This window comes from Ictidomys tridecemlineatus, chromosome 15 (genome assembly GCF_052094955.1).
Source record: "Ictidomys tridecemlineatus isolate mIctTri1 chromosome 15, mIctTri1.hap1, whole genome shotgun sequence".
Taxonomy (NCBI): Eukaryota; Metazoa; Chordata; class Mammalia; order Rodentia; family Sciuridae; genus Ictidomys; species Ictidomys tridecemlineatus.
The window spans coordinates 36,304,247-36,321,692 of NC_135491.1; the positions used below are offsets into that span (position 1 = coordinate 36,304,247).

The 17,446-nt window shown below is 40.7% G+C and overlaps 1 protein-coding gene across 2 annotated transcripts in view; it reads right to left on the reverse strand.

The window, feature by feature from the left end:
- Positions 1 to 17,446, reverse strand: part of Csnk2a2 (casein kinase 2 alpha 2) — a 40,646-nt gene continuing 23,200 nt past the window's right edge. The window contains exons 5-12 of one of the 2 annotated variants that reach the window (XM_078032412.1): positions 15,674 to 15,733; positions 10,634 to 10,717; positions 9,784 to 9,894; positions 9,388 to 9,489; positions 8,793 to 8,893; positions 7,444 to 7,592; positions 5,951 to 6,044; positions 1 to 437 (exon numbers count right to left, since the gene is read on the reverse strand). In XM_078032412.1, coding sequence (XP_077888538.1) covers positions 5,968 to 6,044; positions 7,444 to 7,592; positions 8,793 to 8,893; positions 9,388 to 9,489; positions 9,784 to 9,894; positions 10,634 to 10,717; positions 15,674 to 15,733 — 684 coding nt within the window. In that variant the 3' untranslated portion in view covers positions 1 to 437; positions 5,951 to 5,967. Of the gene's footprint in view, positions 438 to 1,546; positions 6,045 to 7,443; positions 7,593 to 8,792; positions 8,894 to 9,387; positions 9,490 to 9,783; positions 9,895 to 10,633; positions 10,718 to 15,673; positions 15,734 to 17,446 lie in introns of those variants that run through there. The other variant, XM_078032413.1, reaches the window with a different exon arrangement.

A 17,446-nucleotide genomic window follows, 5' to 3' on the forward strand; every position in this document is an offset into this window, starting at 1 on the left:
TTTCTTTTAAAACCTTTTATTCAATAATATATACTTTTAAAATAATATGTAACTGCCCGTCATGCCATATATTGCCCCCATTCCCCCACTGTGGTGTCTGTGGTCAGCTAATTAACGTGGTTTGCTGGAAAAACAGGCGGCCACAGGACACATCAAGGGGCGTGGAGAGCAACAGTAACCAACAACCATTTTGCATACCCTTCACATTTCCCATGCTTTCTGGGTCGGGAGGAAGTCAACAGGAAGTCAAGGCATGTGAACCTTTTACATTCGGAAGTGAGGTTTGATATACGGTGGTAGGCTGCCCTTCAGTTCGTGCTCGCCAAACCTGCCACCGTTTTGTGTCTGCTCACGGAACGTGATCTCGCTACACACGTTAAGACGTTTGATTTGGTTCTTGTTCTGCTTATGGAAAAGTGGGAGGTACCGCAACAGACCTGGGGAGAGATGGGAGGAGGGGAAAGACGGCATTAATCAATCTGACCCAGAGTGGGGCAGGCCTCTACTTGCGTGGGGCTTCCTTCTCTTGAAGAGGGCTGGGGGTAGAATGCAAGCTTGACCTCCCTAAGCCACTTCCAGGAACATGCAGTGAGAACTCACTGCATGATTCTAGGTTTCAGAGTACCCTCTTCCTGCCCTTTTGACTGCAAAAGGCAGTCTTCTGGAGAGGAAGGGGAGAGCTCTGGACACACCATGCCAACCCTGGAGTCCAGGACGCTGGTGTCAAGCCCCATAATCACTCCATGCAAGTCAAGCAGTCCAACACTCTTAACCTGACCCAATTTATTAAGGACATCTTGGGACCAACAATGAGAAGATGACTTGGCGTGAACTCAGAGAAAAGGGCCGAGTCCACCAATAAGGGAACAAGTGACAGTTATTTTCAATTCTGTGGTAGAAGCAAACAGCTGCCTGGCATGGCCTGAAAACCCACTCCTCCTTTCCCATCTGGCACAGCAAGTGGATGGTGAGATGCCAGCACAGGAGTGTCTCCCAGGGCCGTTTAGCAATACTGAGGGAAGGCACTTTGCCCTTGGGAAACTGTCACAGTTATTTGATGAAAACTTCCTTTGGGTAAAGGTTCCATTGATTAATATTTGAGAATGCCTGCCGAAGCACATTAAGAAATTACCGTATTTGCCTTTAAGTACTGATTTCCAAGAGTCCAAAAATTCCACAGTGATCAGTGAGGAAAAAAAAAAAAGCACACTAAAAAGATATCACCATCGCTCAACAGTTGCACGTGCTCACATGTGCCTGCATGTGTTGTGAGGACTGGCGCAGGGGAGACTTTCACAAGTGCAGAACAATGGGCTACAAAGTTAAAGTCACCAACAAGTCAATCCCAAGAAGCAGGTGTCTGAGTGGTGCAACTCAGAAACAAAAACAATCCCACCACATCTTTAATTCAACTTCACGCCACGGTGATGATCTGCAACCACCATACACATCCTTGCAGTTCAAGGTTTATCCCTCCCTCCCCCAAGAGACAGGAAATACAAGTTAAGGTCCTCATAGCAATGGCTTGTCTCCCACTCGGGAAGGCTGGGTATTGTCAACATTTTTATTTAGGAAAACAGGATTTAACATGGCATTTTTCTTCCCTCTAAGGGCAGTAGCACATGAATCACATATCAGTCATCCAGAGATACACAGAGTTGGCCAACTGTGTCTGAAGTAGTCACTTGCAATGGATCAAACCCAGGCAGTGTTGCTTTTCTGCAAAAAGAAGGCTCCACGGTTCTTGAAGAGTATCCAAGCTTTCCACTGGATGTCAAGATTTGTCACAAATGCTTAGTCAACCATTTACAGCAAGAAGAGCCAGCAAGTGAAAAACTGTTAATTTATTGATTCAAAGTTTTTTTTGTTGTTGTTTTTTAAACAATCCCCAATACATGCAGTTCAGGGTTAAGAATCACATTTGTAGCACATTGTTGAGTATTGACACAAAAGTATGCATCACTGTATACCCCATCACATCTCTTCCCAGCCTCTACAATCCCTGGTTGAGGGTGTTTTCATTAAAACATTCATAAAGCTCAGAAGCATGTTATTACTGGTTTCCTTGCAACCTCCCCTCCCCAATATCCCCATTCTGGACTTAAGGTTTTAAAAGGCAGGATATTCTTCAGTTTTAATTTATTAAGCCCACTGACAAACCTGAGCTTGTGTTTCATGAGGACCCAGAGTTTGCTTTCAGAGGGTTTCTACTTAAGTGAATGTGACTCTCACCAGTTATTATCCACTCATTTATTGCAGGAGGGAGGTCTGCTCTTCCCTGTGGGTGCTCACACAGTAACACAGGCTTCTAACGAATCAGTCTGAACTGGCACTGAGGAGATCATTAACCGGGGGTCTCTTAGATTTCAATGCACATATCAAAATTCTTCTGACTGGTTTGTGTTGCAAAGTAGCTTTGCTTCCATCTGCATCAATGCAGCACCTGGGAGAACTTAAGCCATTTCCCTGAGTGTGCAGAGACAAGACCCTTGGCACCAGCTCTCTGGGACTCAGCACCTAAATCAAGATACCACCTCTCAAAGGCCCAGTGGACCCAAGCCAGAGGGCAGCGTCGTCCTCCAGGGCACAAGTCAGAACTTGGTGTCCCCTGATTTCAGCCTTTCAAGGATATTCCCTCAAGACCTACAGTTAGGTCATTTTTCTTATGGATTCCTTTTACCTGCCCCTCCCCCCCAGTCACTCTCTTCACATTCCCAGGATTCTGAGCTCTTCTGTCTCCTTGAGTCAATTGGCCTGAGAGCACCTTTCTCTCTATGGGAATACATGTGCTCTAAGCCTGGTGAGCACTGATGCATTGGAACACCCGTGACAAGACCTGGCAGAATGCTTGGTGCCCAAGGGCATCACTGAATTGGCACAGGCACTGCTCTGATTGGTAAGAAGCCCCAGCAATACCCAGCAGAATACTGCCGCACTATGCACGCAACAGCATCTCCTATCCAGCCGCCTGCCACAGGACAGGATGGGAACCAGTCAGCTGACAAGAACCTAGAGAGAGTAAACTGCCACACAGTCACCTTGAGAATGTTGGTTAGCCCTGCATCAGTTCCACCCGCACCCTGAAATTCCTTGGCTGAAGCACCCTTGCAGTTAAGCTCACTCGTGGCCACCAACCGTGAGACTCTGACCTGGATTCAGCACAGGCACCTTCTGTCCTCACCCTACAGGTCTATGTTCCTGAACACAGGCAGTACCTGAGATGACAGTGCAACACTACCCTGTTCCCCATGTTTTTTGCTTTTCTTTAGGAAAGAATTAAGTCCTTGTCATAGGCACTTTTAACTTGTTATAAGGTAATGAAGCAAACAAATGAAAATTACTGAGTTTAAAAAAGAATATGCTGACTGGATGGGTAAACTTATCTAGTTTAGTCTAAATGTAAGACTAGACTCCCACTGCTACACACACTCTCACTCACACAGACACACACACCCACCCTCCTTGAAGACTCTCCAAGACCATCTCCTAACCCAGGCAAACACTCTAATATCTCAGGGGAGCTTGGGCCATCTGGACACAAAATGGACTTGGAGACCAGTGAAAGAGAGGACTAGGACTAGACGAGACTCATTTCAGTTTTGGAAAGAACAGCTTAGGTGTCAAGTCCAGATCCAGAAGGGAGTGAGCATTTCAAAGCCAGGAATGCTCCAAGTCTAAGGCATGAAGAGAGGTAAGAACAGGTGCTGTGGAAACAAACCACACGCTCAAAAGGATAACTGCTGTGCCAAAGCTGCAGTACCGACCCAGGACAGGCAGGTCAGTTGTGCTGTGCCACCTGAAGCATGGCCAAAGGAAGAAGGGGCAGAAGCCTATCATATGACCCTTCTCCAGATGCTTTCATTGCCTCTGGAGGCCCCAAGGGAAAGGAGCAGGTTTATGGCTCTACAAAACCCCTCCAGCAGGGTACTCTTGCCTATCAAGGCAGCTGGAATAGAAAAGAAAAGGAGAAAGAGAAAGACAAGAGAAAAGCAAGGTAAGGGGAGAGGCATGGGTGATGGAGGAGAAAATGGGGCAGGGAGCAGGAAAGACACAGTGGCACTCTCCCTGATAACCAATGGTTCAGGCTGCCCATAAGGGCGGGTCAGAGGCCTTTGATAATTCAAAACACTGAGTTTCGCTGCCTGACTTATTGAAATAGGTTCATTTGAGAGCTCACTAACGTCTTGTTTTTAATTTTCAGGTAAAACAAATGTATACATCAATATGCAGACTGTGCAATGCAGGCAGGCGGTATTGGTATGAGAACCTTAAGTGAATGTATTTCCTGGCTTCAGAATCTTATTTTTTAATCTATAAACTCAACTCTATGAGTTTCATTTGCAATTTAAGTTTCCACAGACCAAACGACAAAAATAGAATCTGCATTTAGAGATAGGACCTGCTACCAATACCAATATGATTTTATTGGGATATGGAATGTAAACAGATGTTTCAAACAAACAATCTAACCTTATAAAAATGTACGGCATTATTAAATAGTTAATAAAGAAGTCCTAAGTGTGATGTGGTGGTAGACACCTCTAGTTCTATTCTAGACATGCTAGGTCCCCAGAGCTGAGGCATGAGTCTGCAGCCGGGGGCCAGGGAACAGCCAACAAACCTTGTTGGTTACAAGTCCCCAAAATTAAATCAGCCCTATTTTTTTTTTTTTTTTAAACAAAAATGTAGCTTTCTTTGTTAACATGGACTTTAGCACAGTGGATCCAAAACTTTAACACTGGCTCCAGGAGCTCCACTTCATCCCCACCCCCCTGCACATTCCTCTCCTCTCAGTTACAGGATGGTCTTGCCCACATGTTGTCAGTACCTGCATGACAGATTTATCTTTGCCATCACATTCACATTATCAGAGCTTAAAATGCATATTACCCTGATTATAGCTGGTATTGTCATGGGGATAAAAAGAGGGAAAAAAGATGAGGATACATTTTTTTTTCCAATAAGTATTTCCTGAATAAATCCTAATAGGACATTTTCTCCCTTCTTGACCTGCCTGAAAACTGACTTTCCAGCTTTAGTTATGGTTATTTAAAAAAAAAAAAAAAAGAACAATAAAAAAGTATTTTTTTTCAGAGAGGTGCATTAAAATAGATGCACACACAAGGATGTGCTGGGAAATGGTGAAATTCTCCTTACAGGGCTACAAAAGGAAGTGAGGGGCACAGTAAACAAAATCAGCAATGGGATTCTGTGGTTAGGCAAATCAACAAAGGTTACCGTGAGAGCTCAAAGGTTACCGTCAGCCACTTAGCATGGAACTTCTGATGAAACGACGGACCTGCTGATGGCATCTCAAGATTTAAAGTGATGTCTCCTGACATCATAGGATTCTGAAATTGACTGCAGTTTGCTCCCAAATGCATACACTTAAGAGGAAAACTGCAAGGATGAGGGACTTTTCCTGGAGAGCTCATGTCATAAAAAAATACATAAAACATGAATTTGTAAAAGAGCTTAAAAAAAAATACTGTCACTGTTTTAATATCTCTTTTTCATAAATGAGGCTGGTGTGTCAGTATAGACTGCTGACATTTGCTAAAACTTGAGCCTGAATTCTCACAAAAGGAAACCAGACCACAATGGAATAGATAGGAAGTCAGATATTCAGAGCTTGTTGACCGAACGGGTTAATTCAATAGTGGTGTCCTGTTAAGTGAAGGTAAATGTACAACAACTCCGAGTTTCTCATCTCCCATGCATTCCAAAGGGAGAGTCCCTCAGATCCTGAACTATGTGCATCATCACGCTGCCACAATGGCAGCTCCCTGTAGACTAGTACTGGGGAGTGTCTTTTTGACAGACTTTTAGGTCTTTACTCTTCTTTGCCTTTAGAAGGAATGATTAAAATTTCTCTTTTATCACACTGTAGTTTCCTTCAAGGTTTGTGTTTGGTGCTTGGTTTTATTGGCAAGCATCAAGGCCGCATTACCCGTCGCTCTCCAGTCTTCACCGGGCTGCCGTGAGACCACTGGAAAGCACAGCGTTCTCTGCACAAGGCTGGGACTGCTCTTTCACCACGGGGTCTGCAAGAAAGCAGGACACAATGCAACCAAGTCAGGATTCAAGTGCAGGAGGGGAAGTCACAACAGAGCGGCCCCTTTCACAGTGAGACATGGACACATACAGACCCTGGGCAAGCCAGTGTCTGGAGGTCCAGAGAGGGAGATAGAAATCACAGAACTTAGGTCCCACAAAACCACACACAAAGAATCAGGGGAACTGTTCTTACAGTCAATTTTTCTATTTCCTCAGAGGACAGACTCAATTGCTGAGAGGCATAAAAACCCTAATTTCCTACTGTTCAAAATTCCCACTAATTTATGTGTTATTTTCTTTGAATACCAACATAATATTCAACCCCTAATTTCTTTAAAGCATGTGCAATAATAAGCACATCAGGGGAAAAGATGAATAGAAGCCTATCATTTTTAAGCAATAGTGGCTTAAAATTTTTTAAGTTAAAGTATACTTTGTATTTAGAAAAATAGCTAGATCATGAATTATGTATAATATTAATTTTCTTAATTTGACCCACTTCGAAGGGTTAGAAAACCTTTCTGTGTCAGAAATTGTAAAGAGAACATCTGAATTCCACTGTCTGGGGTCCAGAATGCTGAAGGGTTAAGACCTTTTAACTCTGCTGTCTCCCGGTACTTACTTCCCTAGGTCTAAGACCACAGCAGTATACCTTCAGGCTGGGAATAATGGGGTGGTGATAGGGTTCTGGGTGGGGGCAGGAAGGAGAGGGAGAGATAGCATGCTGGTCTAACAACAGACAAAAACTTCACGGAATAAGAGTTTTCATCTCGATTCAGAGGGTGAACTGCAGTAAGTCACTAGTCACTTCATTTCCTTATTCTCCATTTTCCTCTCTAACTGGATGAAATCTCACATTGCTAATAACACAGGGAAAGTATATCTGAAACACTTTATCAGTGGGAAAAACCACGTGCCCACAGAACCTCAACCACACGTGGTTACACAGGTAAGCAATCCAGTTAGATCCTAGTGAGGTCTTCCTTCAAATCTCTTTTATCTACTGCTTGCTTTAGAAATTCATTATGGTTATCTTATTACTTTTAGCCAATTACTTGTGTTTTGAGGGGAGAAATCTTTGATTAGGTTTCCCCACAAATATAACATTTGAAAACAAATTTTAGATACTTAGAATGTCTTTCTCAGGGTGACAGGAGGGGCCAAAAAGACTGGACTCAAGGGAACTACAGCTGGTGAATGAGTAAATGCCTTTGGGGATCAAAAATCTGGTCTTGAAAGTTGTTTCAATGACTACAATGAATGAGGACTAGTTCTAAGAATGATCCATGCCAAACACCTAGATTTTCCTTAACAGGCCTCAAAGATGTGAAAGATTTTTTTTCCCTTTAATAAATTAGACCCCCTAAAAAGTCCCTGGAGACTTACAGAAGTATGGGTGCTCCATGGCTTCTTTGGCAGTCAGTCTCTGTTGATGGTCATATCGCAGAAGTTTGTCCAGAAGGTCTAGGGCCTCAGGGCTAACAAGGTGTCTGTTCTCACTGTGGATGAAGTTTTCCCAGCGTTTCCGTGAATGTCTGAAAACAAAGTATTGAAACATTAGGATTGAGACTAAACTCAACAAGAATCCTCCTCTACTATGGCTAAAGCCAGCACAATCTTAGAATTCTACAATGATTACAACTTGTTAAATCTCATTTTTCCTGGTACCCACTCTACCCACCAGTCACATCACAATATACTGACAGAAAACAGTGTTCTGTAATTAGATAAGCAGAATTAGTTAGAACATGGACATCTGATTTAGAATTTGTAGAGTTTTCTCGACTTTTTTTAATGCCTCAGGTTCTTCATTCATTCTGGGTCAGGCATGGTGGAAACTGAGTAATTGTGCTAATCAGAAGACATATTTAAAGTACTGGCCACAGAAACATGGTAGCTCCAAATATAAAAGAATGTTTGAAAACTGTCAATCAAGCATTTCCTTTAAAACTACTGCACTGTACCAAAAACCTCAATGCTATAAAACTTGTTACCTTATAGAAAATCTATTTTAGAAAACAAGAAACTATCAGTTTCTTATTCAAAGAAGAAACACAGCTTTCCAAGATTTGTCATTAAAATTAATGCATATGCTGTACCAGAAAGCTTTTTTCTGTAACATTATGATTTTGTCTTCCATTTTCTATTGATACAGATTATCTCATAAAGAAATAAAAGAACTAGAAGACAAATATAAACTATGTCCAAATACTTCAAAATAATTTAAAGAAAACACACATAGCAACGAGATATGGTGGTGCACACCTGTAATCCCAGAAATTTAGGAGGCTGAGATAAGAGGATCTTAAGTTTGAGGTAAGCCTGTATGACTCAGTGAGACCCTGTCTCAAAATAAAAAGAACTAGGCTGGAGTTGTGGCTCAGTGATAGAGCACTCACCTAGCACATGCAAGGCCCTGGGTTCGATCCTCAGCACCACATATAAATAAATAAACTATAGCTAAAAAATAAATATTAAAATAAATAAATAAAAAGAACCGGGCAGATAGCTCAGTGGTACAGTGCTTGTGTAGCATGTCTGAGAGGTCCTCGGTTCAGTCTCAGTACAGCAAACAAAACAAATTTAAAAAAAAAAAAAAAAAAAAAAAAAAAGAAAGAAAAAAAAGATACTTCAATTTGATGTAACTAGAAAGGGAAAGAATGATTTTGGCTAACCTTCCCACTTTTGAAACTGGGTAAGGCAAAGCCCTTTTTCTTTCTCTCTCTCTTACTTACTGTCCCAGGATATCGTTGAAATGTGGATCTAGGTCTATATGATACTTCTTCAGATACCCATACAGCTCGTCTGTACCCAGAACCTTGGCAATGCGAACAAGCTGAAACACAAAACAAACTACCAAATCACTGAGCACAGAACTCACTGTGAGCCTGTGAGGATGCTGGGCCAGGGAACTGGAAGATTCCATACCACTTGATCTCCAGGGACCAGGCAGAGATCTGAGTCTAGGACTGGCCAAAAGACTCAAGGACATGAGGCTCACATGAATGCAAATTTCCAAACTGCCTTTAAAGGGAGAACATAACTTATGACAGTAGTCTTCTAGAAACTAACAATTATGGGGTTTATCACAATCTAATAACTAGAATCTAGATAAAGGAGGTACCTGACTTTTTCATAAGAAAGAGAGCATTATCTGTATTGTTGGGACCTCATAACCTCAGACAAAAGTCTAAGAAATTCTAAACTTTAAAAAGAGGGTTATATGTACACACTGAGTGACATGCAGTGGCTCAAGGAGAATATTCTAAGTACACTATTTTCTTGACATTCATCCCCAAACATGTAAGAGCCAGATGGCTTTTTGCTCACCTGATCATAGTTGTCCTGTCCATGGAAGAAGGGTTCCTTTCGAAAGATCATGCTTGCTAACATACAGCCCAAACTCCACATGTCCAAGCTATAGTCATACATCTGAGGAAATAAAGACAATCAGTCAGACAAGGATGTTAGAAACCCACTTTTCTGATCTGAGTTTCTAGTCTTTATGTGAACTTTGAAGACAGTTGAGAATTAAAAACTACTTCTTCCTCCTAAAAAAAAAAAAAAAAAAGCTGTTGAGAAAAATCTGCAACTAGCATTCTGGGGTGGAATAATGACTGAGAACTGAATAATTGAATATATGCAACTTACTAAATAAATAACAAAGCAGAAAAATCCCTCAGTAAGTACCAAAACAACCCAGAGCAGCCTTGCTACCAAGTTCACCTGATAGTCCACAAGAAGCTCTGGTCCCTTGAAGTACCTCGAAGCTACACGAACATTGTACTCCTGAGCAGGGTGATAGAATTCCGCCAGGCCCCAGTCTATCAGTCGCAGCTACAAACATGACAGAATAAAACATGTGAAAAGAGTGTTTCTAGATTCCTATGCCTAGGGCAAGACCACATCACATTTCTGATAACAACTATTTAGCCACACAAAAAATGTGAGCAGGTATACTGTTAAACAATTACATTTTCAGCAAAAGTAAAGAGGTCATTTCTGGAGCAGAGCACTCAGAATGCTTTTTAAAAATCATTCTAAATCAATAGAGCTCAACCTTTTTTTCTGCTTCCATTCTACTTACATGTGTATCACACTGCCCCATCACTCAGAGATTTCATCATAAGCTCCAGGAATAACTAGAAGGGTTGGGAACACATGGCCCACCCCAGGACTGAAGCACGGCTCTAGCTTGTCTAATACTAGCTGATTCATTTACTCACCAATCAGGGACAACCAGAGTTGGATATCAAAATTAGGAGGGCCCCAAGTGTACTTTTAAGGCCAGGCAGATTGGTCTGAGGGTCATTAAGAAGTGAAGCAGAAACCACCAGCTGTAGTTTCTTTTTCTGAGGCCCTTTGGAAAACTAAGACCAAAATAAAACAAGTGACTACAGTCAGGTCATCTGTCCATTTTCCCAGTAGAAAACAATGCTAGAGACTGGACAAACGACAGCGACACAAGTTGGTCATAGGAAATAGCATGGCTACAAAAACCATCTTGGTAGGGGCAGCTTTAGGTTGGCCCTAAGCCTTCTAATGAAGGCTTGTTGCTGCCTGGCTGTAATGGTACCTTTTTTTGTTGGTGATCTATCATGACATTGTGAGGTTTCACATCCCTGTGCATGATTCCCTTGCTGTGGCAGTAATCCAGAGCCTATTAGGTAAGAAAGCACAGAGAAAAGTAAGCAAACCCTCTACCGCCCCCCCAATGCAAGTACATTCTTATTATTTTGTTTGTGACACTTTGATGTGAATATGGTCTCCCAAGGGGCAGTTTACTGCCTATAAGGAAAGGGAAAAACATGCTTTTGGAGAATGCTCCTTACTCTCTATGAATACAACAATGGGAAGCTGATAGAAAGGGAGCTACAGAGGGCCATGCTGAAGGTTTCTTTAAAAGGGGGGATGAAACCAGTTCTGGAAACCCAGCTAGAGCCACCTCTCATAGTGGCTCAAAGGAGATTCCAGAATCCATGTGGACATGAACATGGCTGGTCTTTGTGGGTCTTCTAGATTAAAAAACATTAATATTTTCCTTAAATAGTAGTTAAAGCCAGCTGGTCTTTAACAGCTATCAATATTATTGCTCAAGGGGAACAGTTATTTCCTATAATTGATAAAAAGATTTTAAAGTATACAAGTCAATGATTTTTAGTAAATTTAGAGAGCTGTGCAACGCTCACCATAATCTAGTTTTAGAATCCCCCTCTATCAAATTTCCCTTGAACTTGTTTGCAGTCAATCCCCATTCCCAAATATGCCCCACCTGTTTTCTGCTACCTCTGAACATTAATAAAATGACATGATTAAAGTGCAGTACTCTACTTTCTTTCATTTCATAATCCCTTTTTGTATCAGTTACTGAAGATTTCCTCTGTGTGTGTGTGTGTGCGTTACCCAAGGCCTCATGAATGCTAGGCAAGTGCTCCAACACTGAGCTAGATTTCTACTCACTATGTTGTCCAGGCTGGTCTTGAACCTGTGATCCTTCTGAGCCAATGAGATTAAAGGCATGAGCCACCATACCTGGCCCAGTATAATACTTTTGAGATTCACTCATACTGCTATTTTCTTGCAGTTCATTTTATGAATATTCTAGCTGGTGAACATTTGGATTGTTTCTACTTTTTTGGCTGTTAAGAATGAAGATGCTATGAACATTCATGTACAGTCTTTGAAAGACAAATGCTTTCATTTCTCCTGGGTAGATTCCTAGTGACAGAAGTGTTAGGTTGTATGGTAAATTTACACCTAACTTTTAAGGAACTGCCTAATTATCTTTCATAGTGGCTGCACCACTTTGTATTCCCACCAGCAATAAATAAGGATTTCAGCATCTCTATATTCTTACCAGTACTTGTCGTTGTTCATTTTTTAAAAAATTATAGCTATTACAATAGGTACAAAGTAATATTTCATTGTAGTTTTGATTTCTCTTTTCCTATGAATGAATGAAGTTGAATGTCTTTTCATGTGCTTACTGGATAGTCTGCCTTTGGAGAAATATTTACTCAAATCTTTGTTCAAATTTGGTACGTTATCTGACCACTACCATGAAAGACATTTTTAAAAGTTTTTGATTCTGCTATTTTGCATAGTTGTTGCCAAAGGAATAAACTAATGAGATGTGGAAAACTTTCTCTTTTTTTTAAACATAAAAATCTGTTAGATTTCTCTTCCTAACACAATTAATTATTTCCATAAATTTCAAAGATAGGATCCTTGGCTTGTATTAAAAGCACTGAAAGGTCGCACGAGGTCAATGATATATATATTCTTTAAGTAATGTGACAGCAGCCATAATCATATGAAAACTACCATGTGCATACCAGTGAGTGCTCTTTGTGGAAATTTTCATGTGGAATTTTTCACAACTTCAGCATTAACATTTTGGATCAAGTAATTTATTGTGGGGTGCTACCTGGTGTATTAGAGAATGTTAAGCAGAATTACTGGGCTCTACTTGCTGGATGCCAATATCCACCTCTGCTTCCATTAAAACCAAACCAAACCAAACTTTTGTTATTTACTTATTTATTTTTATGTGGTGCTGAGGATCAAACCCAGGGCCTCAGGTGTGCAAGGCAAGCGCTGTACCACTGAGCCACAACCCCAGCCCTGCTTCCAGTTTTAACAATACAAATGGTTCCAGATACTGCCAACTACTCCCCTGTGGGGGACAAACTCAACCTGATTAGGAAACTCTGAACAGACCAAGACAGACACTGTTCTAAAGAATACATAATCCAGAGAATGACCCCAGGATCAGCACTCCAGAACAAGCTGGTCTTGACTTTGCCTTCCCTACACACAAGGCTGTGCAATGTATAATGCTTTTTATTTGATCAAAAGATCAAAACCAAGTAATATTAAACTGTGATGGTAGAGGTAAGAACAATATCTCCAGAGGAGGAAATATGAAAATGAAGTGGACAAGAGAATCTTCCAGGATGTTTATAATATTTCTACAGCCCTGGTCCAACAGAACTTTCTGGAACAATGTCTTTGTATGCACTGAACAATATAGTAACCACAGGTCACATGAAATGAGCACCTGAAATGTGACTACTATGACTACAAACTGAAATCTTTTTTCCCCCCAGGTGTTGGGGATCGAACCCAGAGCCTTGTATATGCAAGGCAAGCTACATCCTTAGCCTGGAACTGAATTCTTCATTTTACTTAATTGAAACAGCTACCTATGAGTAGCAGCTACCATATTGCATAGTATGGTCCTACATACATTTGCATGAAGGTTTTACTTACGTAAAATGTAAAATTCTGTGCACTTAAGACTTATTCACTTCACTTGCATTCTATTTCAATTTAATATTTTTCTTTGCTTTACAATAGTTGTAGCAAGATTCTCAAGTGCCTTTGAGACAGTGCCTTAGGAAATCAAGGGTCATGAAAGGCTGATCTCCCTCAAATTGAATCAGATCAGACTCTGTTGCAGAGCCTCAGGGAACTCCTGCTGAGTCACAGCCTCAATTTCTTTTATATTTTCAATGAAGTTAAATATCACCTCTACCCAACTCCTGTATTTTTCCCCAAAGAGAAAATTTAGCAATGTTGATTCTGTTGTTTTGCTTAGTGTGCCAACAGAAATAAACCAATAAGAACCACAATACCTAGATGTAAAAGATACCTGATGAAAGCAAAGGCTGAACAAATACAGCGAGGTAATTAATTTTCTTGCCAAGTTCACCAGTCAGACTCCCTGTGGAGTTACTGACATGCTTTTAAATTCCTTGGGGAATTATTTCACTTTTAAAATCTGGTACAGTTTCTGACCATTAAGCATGAAAGATGTTTTTCAAGTTTCACTTGGAATCTATGCTTTATTAGCAGAAAGAAACATGCCCTATTCCAGTCTCCAGAAAGCAGGACTTAGGTGAGCACTGAATGACATCTGCCTGGCTATCCTGTAAAAACCTATATTACAGGGGTGCCTTCCTTTGCCTGACCTAAGGACCAATGTGCTAGGTTATAAATCGTTATTTTGCTGGTGCTAGCTAAAAACTGCAAAATCTCAATACTGGATTTAATAACCACCTGTGAGATTTGGACTATAGCTCCCATGGGAAAAGTGCATGGAATTTTCTGGGAAGACCTTCAAGGAAGGGCTAGCCTGACAGTTCATAGGACATGGCAATACAAACCTCTTCCACACTATAAAGCTTCAATTCTAGTCTAGAAAGGACGAGAAAGATGGGGTCAATCAAGTGCTACCTCCTTCATCTTTCTACTTACACAAAGGAAACCCAGTAGACATGAATGAACCCCCAAATACACCACTGTGGTTCTCTCTAATGTCATGTGGTCTGTGCAAGTAGTTAGAAAACATCCATTTCTTCTTCTTTTTTGGTAACCGGGATTGAACTCTCGAGCACTCGACCATTGAGTCACATCTCCAGCCCTGTTTTGTACTTTATTTAGAAGCAGAGTCTCACCAAGTTGCTTAGTGCCTCGATTTTGCTGAGGCTGGCTTTGAATACTCGATCCTCCTGCCTCAGCTTCCCAAGCTGCTGGGATTACAGGTGCATGCCAAGGACTAGTACTTTGATTCACACTCTTCACAATCCCATCAAAACCCCACCTTGGCAATTTTCTTCAATTATGACCTTTGTCATCTATCTTCTTTCAGAGGTTCTTGAGATCTATATCCCCCTAAAGTTTTAGGCAATATTGTATACTTATAGATGTACTTTGACAGGAGGGTTCACAGCTTTTATCAGGTTCTTAATGATCCAGGACCCTAAGAAGATAGGACCCACTGGTTTATAGCATTTTAGAATTCTTAGCTTAAGTGTTTACCTTGTCAAACTAAAAATGATCACTCCTCCATCAACCAGTTATGCTTCAAAATTTCAAAGTGTTTGGGATTAGTAAGTCACTTAGAAGATCCACCCACCACTTTTCCCTATATTAACCTAGAGACTACCATGGGACTCTAGGTGGACCTGAACTAACTCCTGGAGGATGAGACCTCAACTATCCCAATTGCCTGAGTTGAGGTCCCAGATGTAAATGAGGACATCTTGACCCAGTCAAGTTGACCCAGACCTAAAAAATCACATAGCTAACTCATGAAATTATGAGGAATGATAAATGATTTTTAAAAGTCATTACGTCTGGGGTTATCTGTTATACAGAGAAAACAAATAGTAAGTATTAAGTGGCAAAGAGAAAATCCAAGGGCAAAAAACCCCCCAAAAACAAAAACAAAACAAAAAAACCCCAAACAACTATGAGATTCTAATATTTGGTATAATGACCCTTGTACCCTTTGACTTGCCCATCTTTCCCAGTTCCAATGGAAAATTTCTTCCTTCTTTTTTTTCCCCCAGTTGTTGATGGATCTTTATTTCATTTGTTTGTTTGTATGTGGTGCTGAGACTCAAATCCAGTGCCTTACACATGCTAGACAAGCGCTCTACCACTGAGCTACTACCCCAGCCTTCCAACGGAAATTTCTATGTGAGATTCCATGATGGAGGCCACAAAAGTTAAACCTCAAGAAATATTCTGCTTGAGGTCTCTCTGTCCTTTCAAAAGCTTCTTTAATAGATGAACTTGAAAAACTTCACTGTTTATGAATGTTACTTACTTTTAGTAGTTCATACATATAAAACCGGATATCAAAGTCTGTCAGGATCTGGTAGAGTTGCTGAAACAGATTTCAGAAAACAAAGTTAGTTTAGTCTCATTGGGACCTGTCATCCCAAGTGTCAGTCATTCTCTGCAAACTTAGTGCTTAAGATACTAAGGAACCCCACAGACATTTTACTACCCGATTTGGAATAAATGGTAAAGATGAAGAATGACATTAGAAATATTTCAATCTTCAAAAGAGACCAGAAAAACAAAACAAAACAAAAAAACGCAAAAGAAATTTCATGGGAGGAAAACAGGTAAGCCAACTTGGATTTTTGGTTATTTTATGCTCTGTGATTTTAATAAGCACAGTTACTTTATTGTGAAGTCTACATTGTCCAATTGTCCTCATATTCTTTTTTTTTAGTTGGACACAATACCTTTATTTTATTTATTTATATGTGATGCTGAGGATTGAACCCAGGGCCTCATATGTGCTAGATGAGCACTCTATCGCTAAGCCACAACCCCAGCCCATGTCCTCGTATTCTTATTGCAATTAATCAAACCAACCGCCCTGCAGCACCACAGTGTACTCTGAAGAACTGAGTTCTGAAGAACTTCATCAGCTGATGAAGTTTATGGCATAACAGTTGTTAATATTGAACTGTTTGTGAAAGAAACTTGAGGACAATGAGTTGCTCTTCCATTCAGAGATGGCAAAAGATTACAAACATCCATTCCTGCCCCTCAAATCAATTCCAGGCTGGAAAAGAATGTTTCACAAGCAAAAACTGATGTCTTGTGGGTAAGAAAAAAGGAGTGGAGTGAGGCATTAAAAAGAAAAAGATGGAGTGCCAAAAATTATCACAGGCCAAACGACAAACAGATGAAAACTTTTATTACTGATAATCCAAAGACCCACCCACTGAAGTTCTAAAAACATTTCTCTTCTGAGAGCACAAGATTCATTAAAAGCATCATAGATTCTTGTCAAAAACTATACTATTACCTTTGATATCTAATCAATTCCAAATAAATCTCTTTTCCCATCAATCTAGGCAGCAATTTGTATAAAAATTAACCAAATGCCTTTATGAAGCCTAGAAGACTCAAGCAGTGTAGGGAATCTCTTCAAGGAACACAGAACAACATACACAATGTATCTATGTAAAGGGAAAGATAAGACCATATATCTGTAGAATGATACAGGAGTTATTTCATGAGTATGTATAGGGGAGAATAGGCCACACTTCCACTTTTATTCCCCTTTTAGGAAAGGGTAACTCTCCCAGCTTAGTGAGAATATATGACTTCATCAACCTCAGACAGCTGCTAGCTCAGGGCATGGCAGGGAATTAAAAGGCATAGACCAGTACATTGGCAGTGTCCTGAAGCTGCTCCAGAGCTGACGGCCGACCCTGGTTGGGGCTGAAATGCATTGGAGCTAAGTGACACAAATAAGCCACTATTTTTACTCAGGAGAGCTTCAGCTCCATAACAACCATATCTCAGGTTTTTTGTTCTTGCTGCTCTGTTCTGCAAGGGAGGCTTCTTAGCTAGCACTCGGCCACAACCGACAGCTGGAATGTGCAGGCGCAGGCTTAAGATACCATCTTGGGTGTTAAGGAAGATCACTCAGAGAGACTGTTCTAAACTGAACATCAAGTCAATAAATAGCCTGTGAAAGAGAAAAGATCAAATTCTCTAAGCCTTGAAGAACTAGAATATTTTACTTCCAGAAAACCAATATGAACTATTTTGTTTGGACTTCCTCTCATATTAT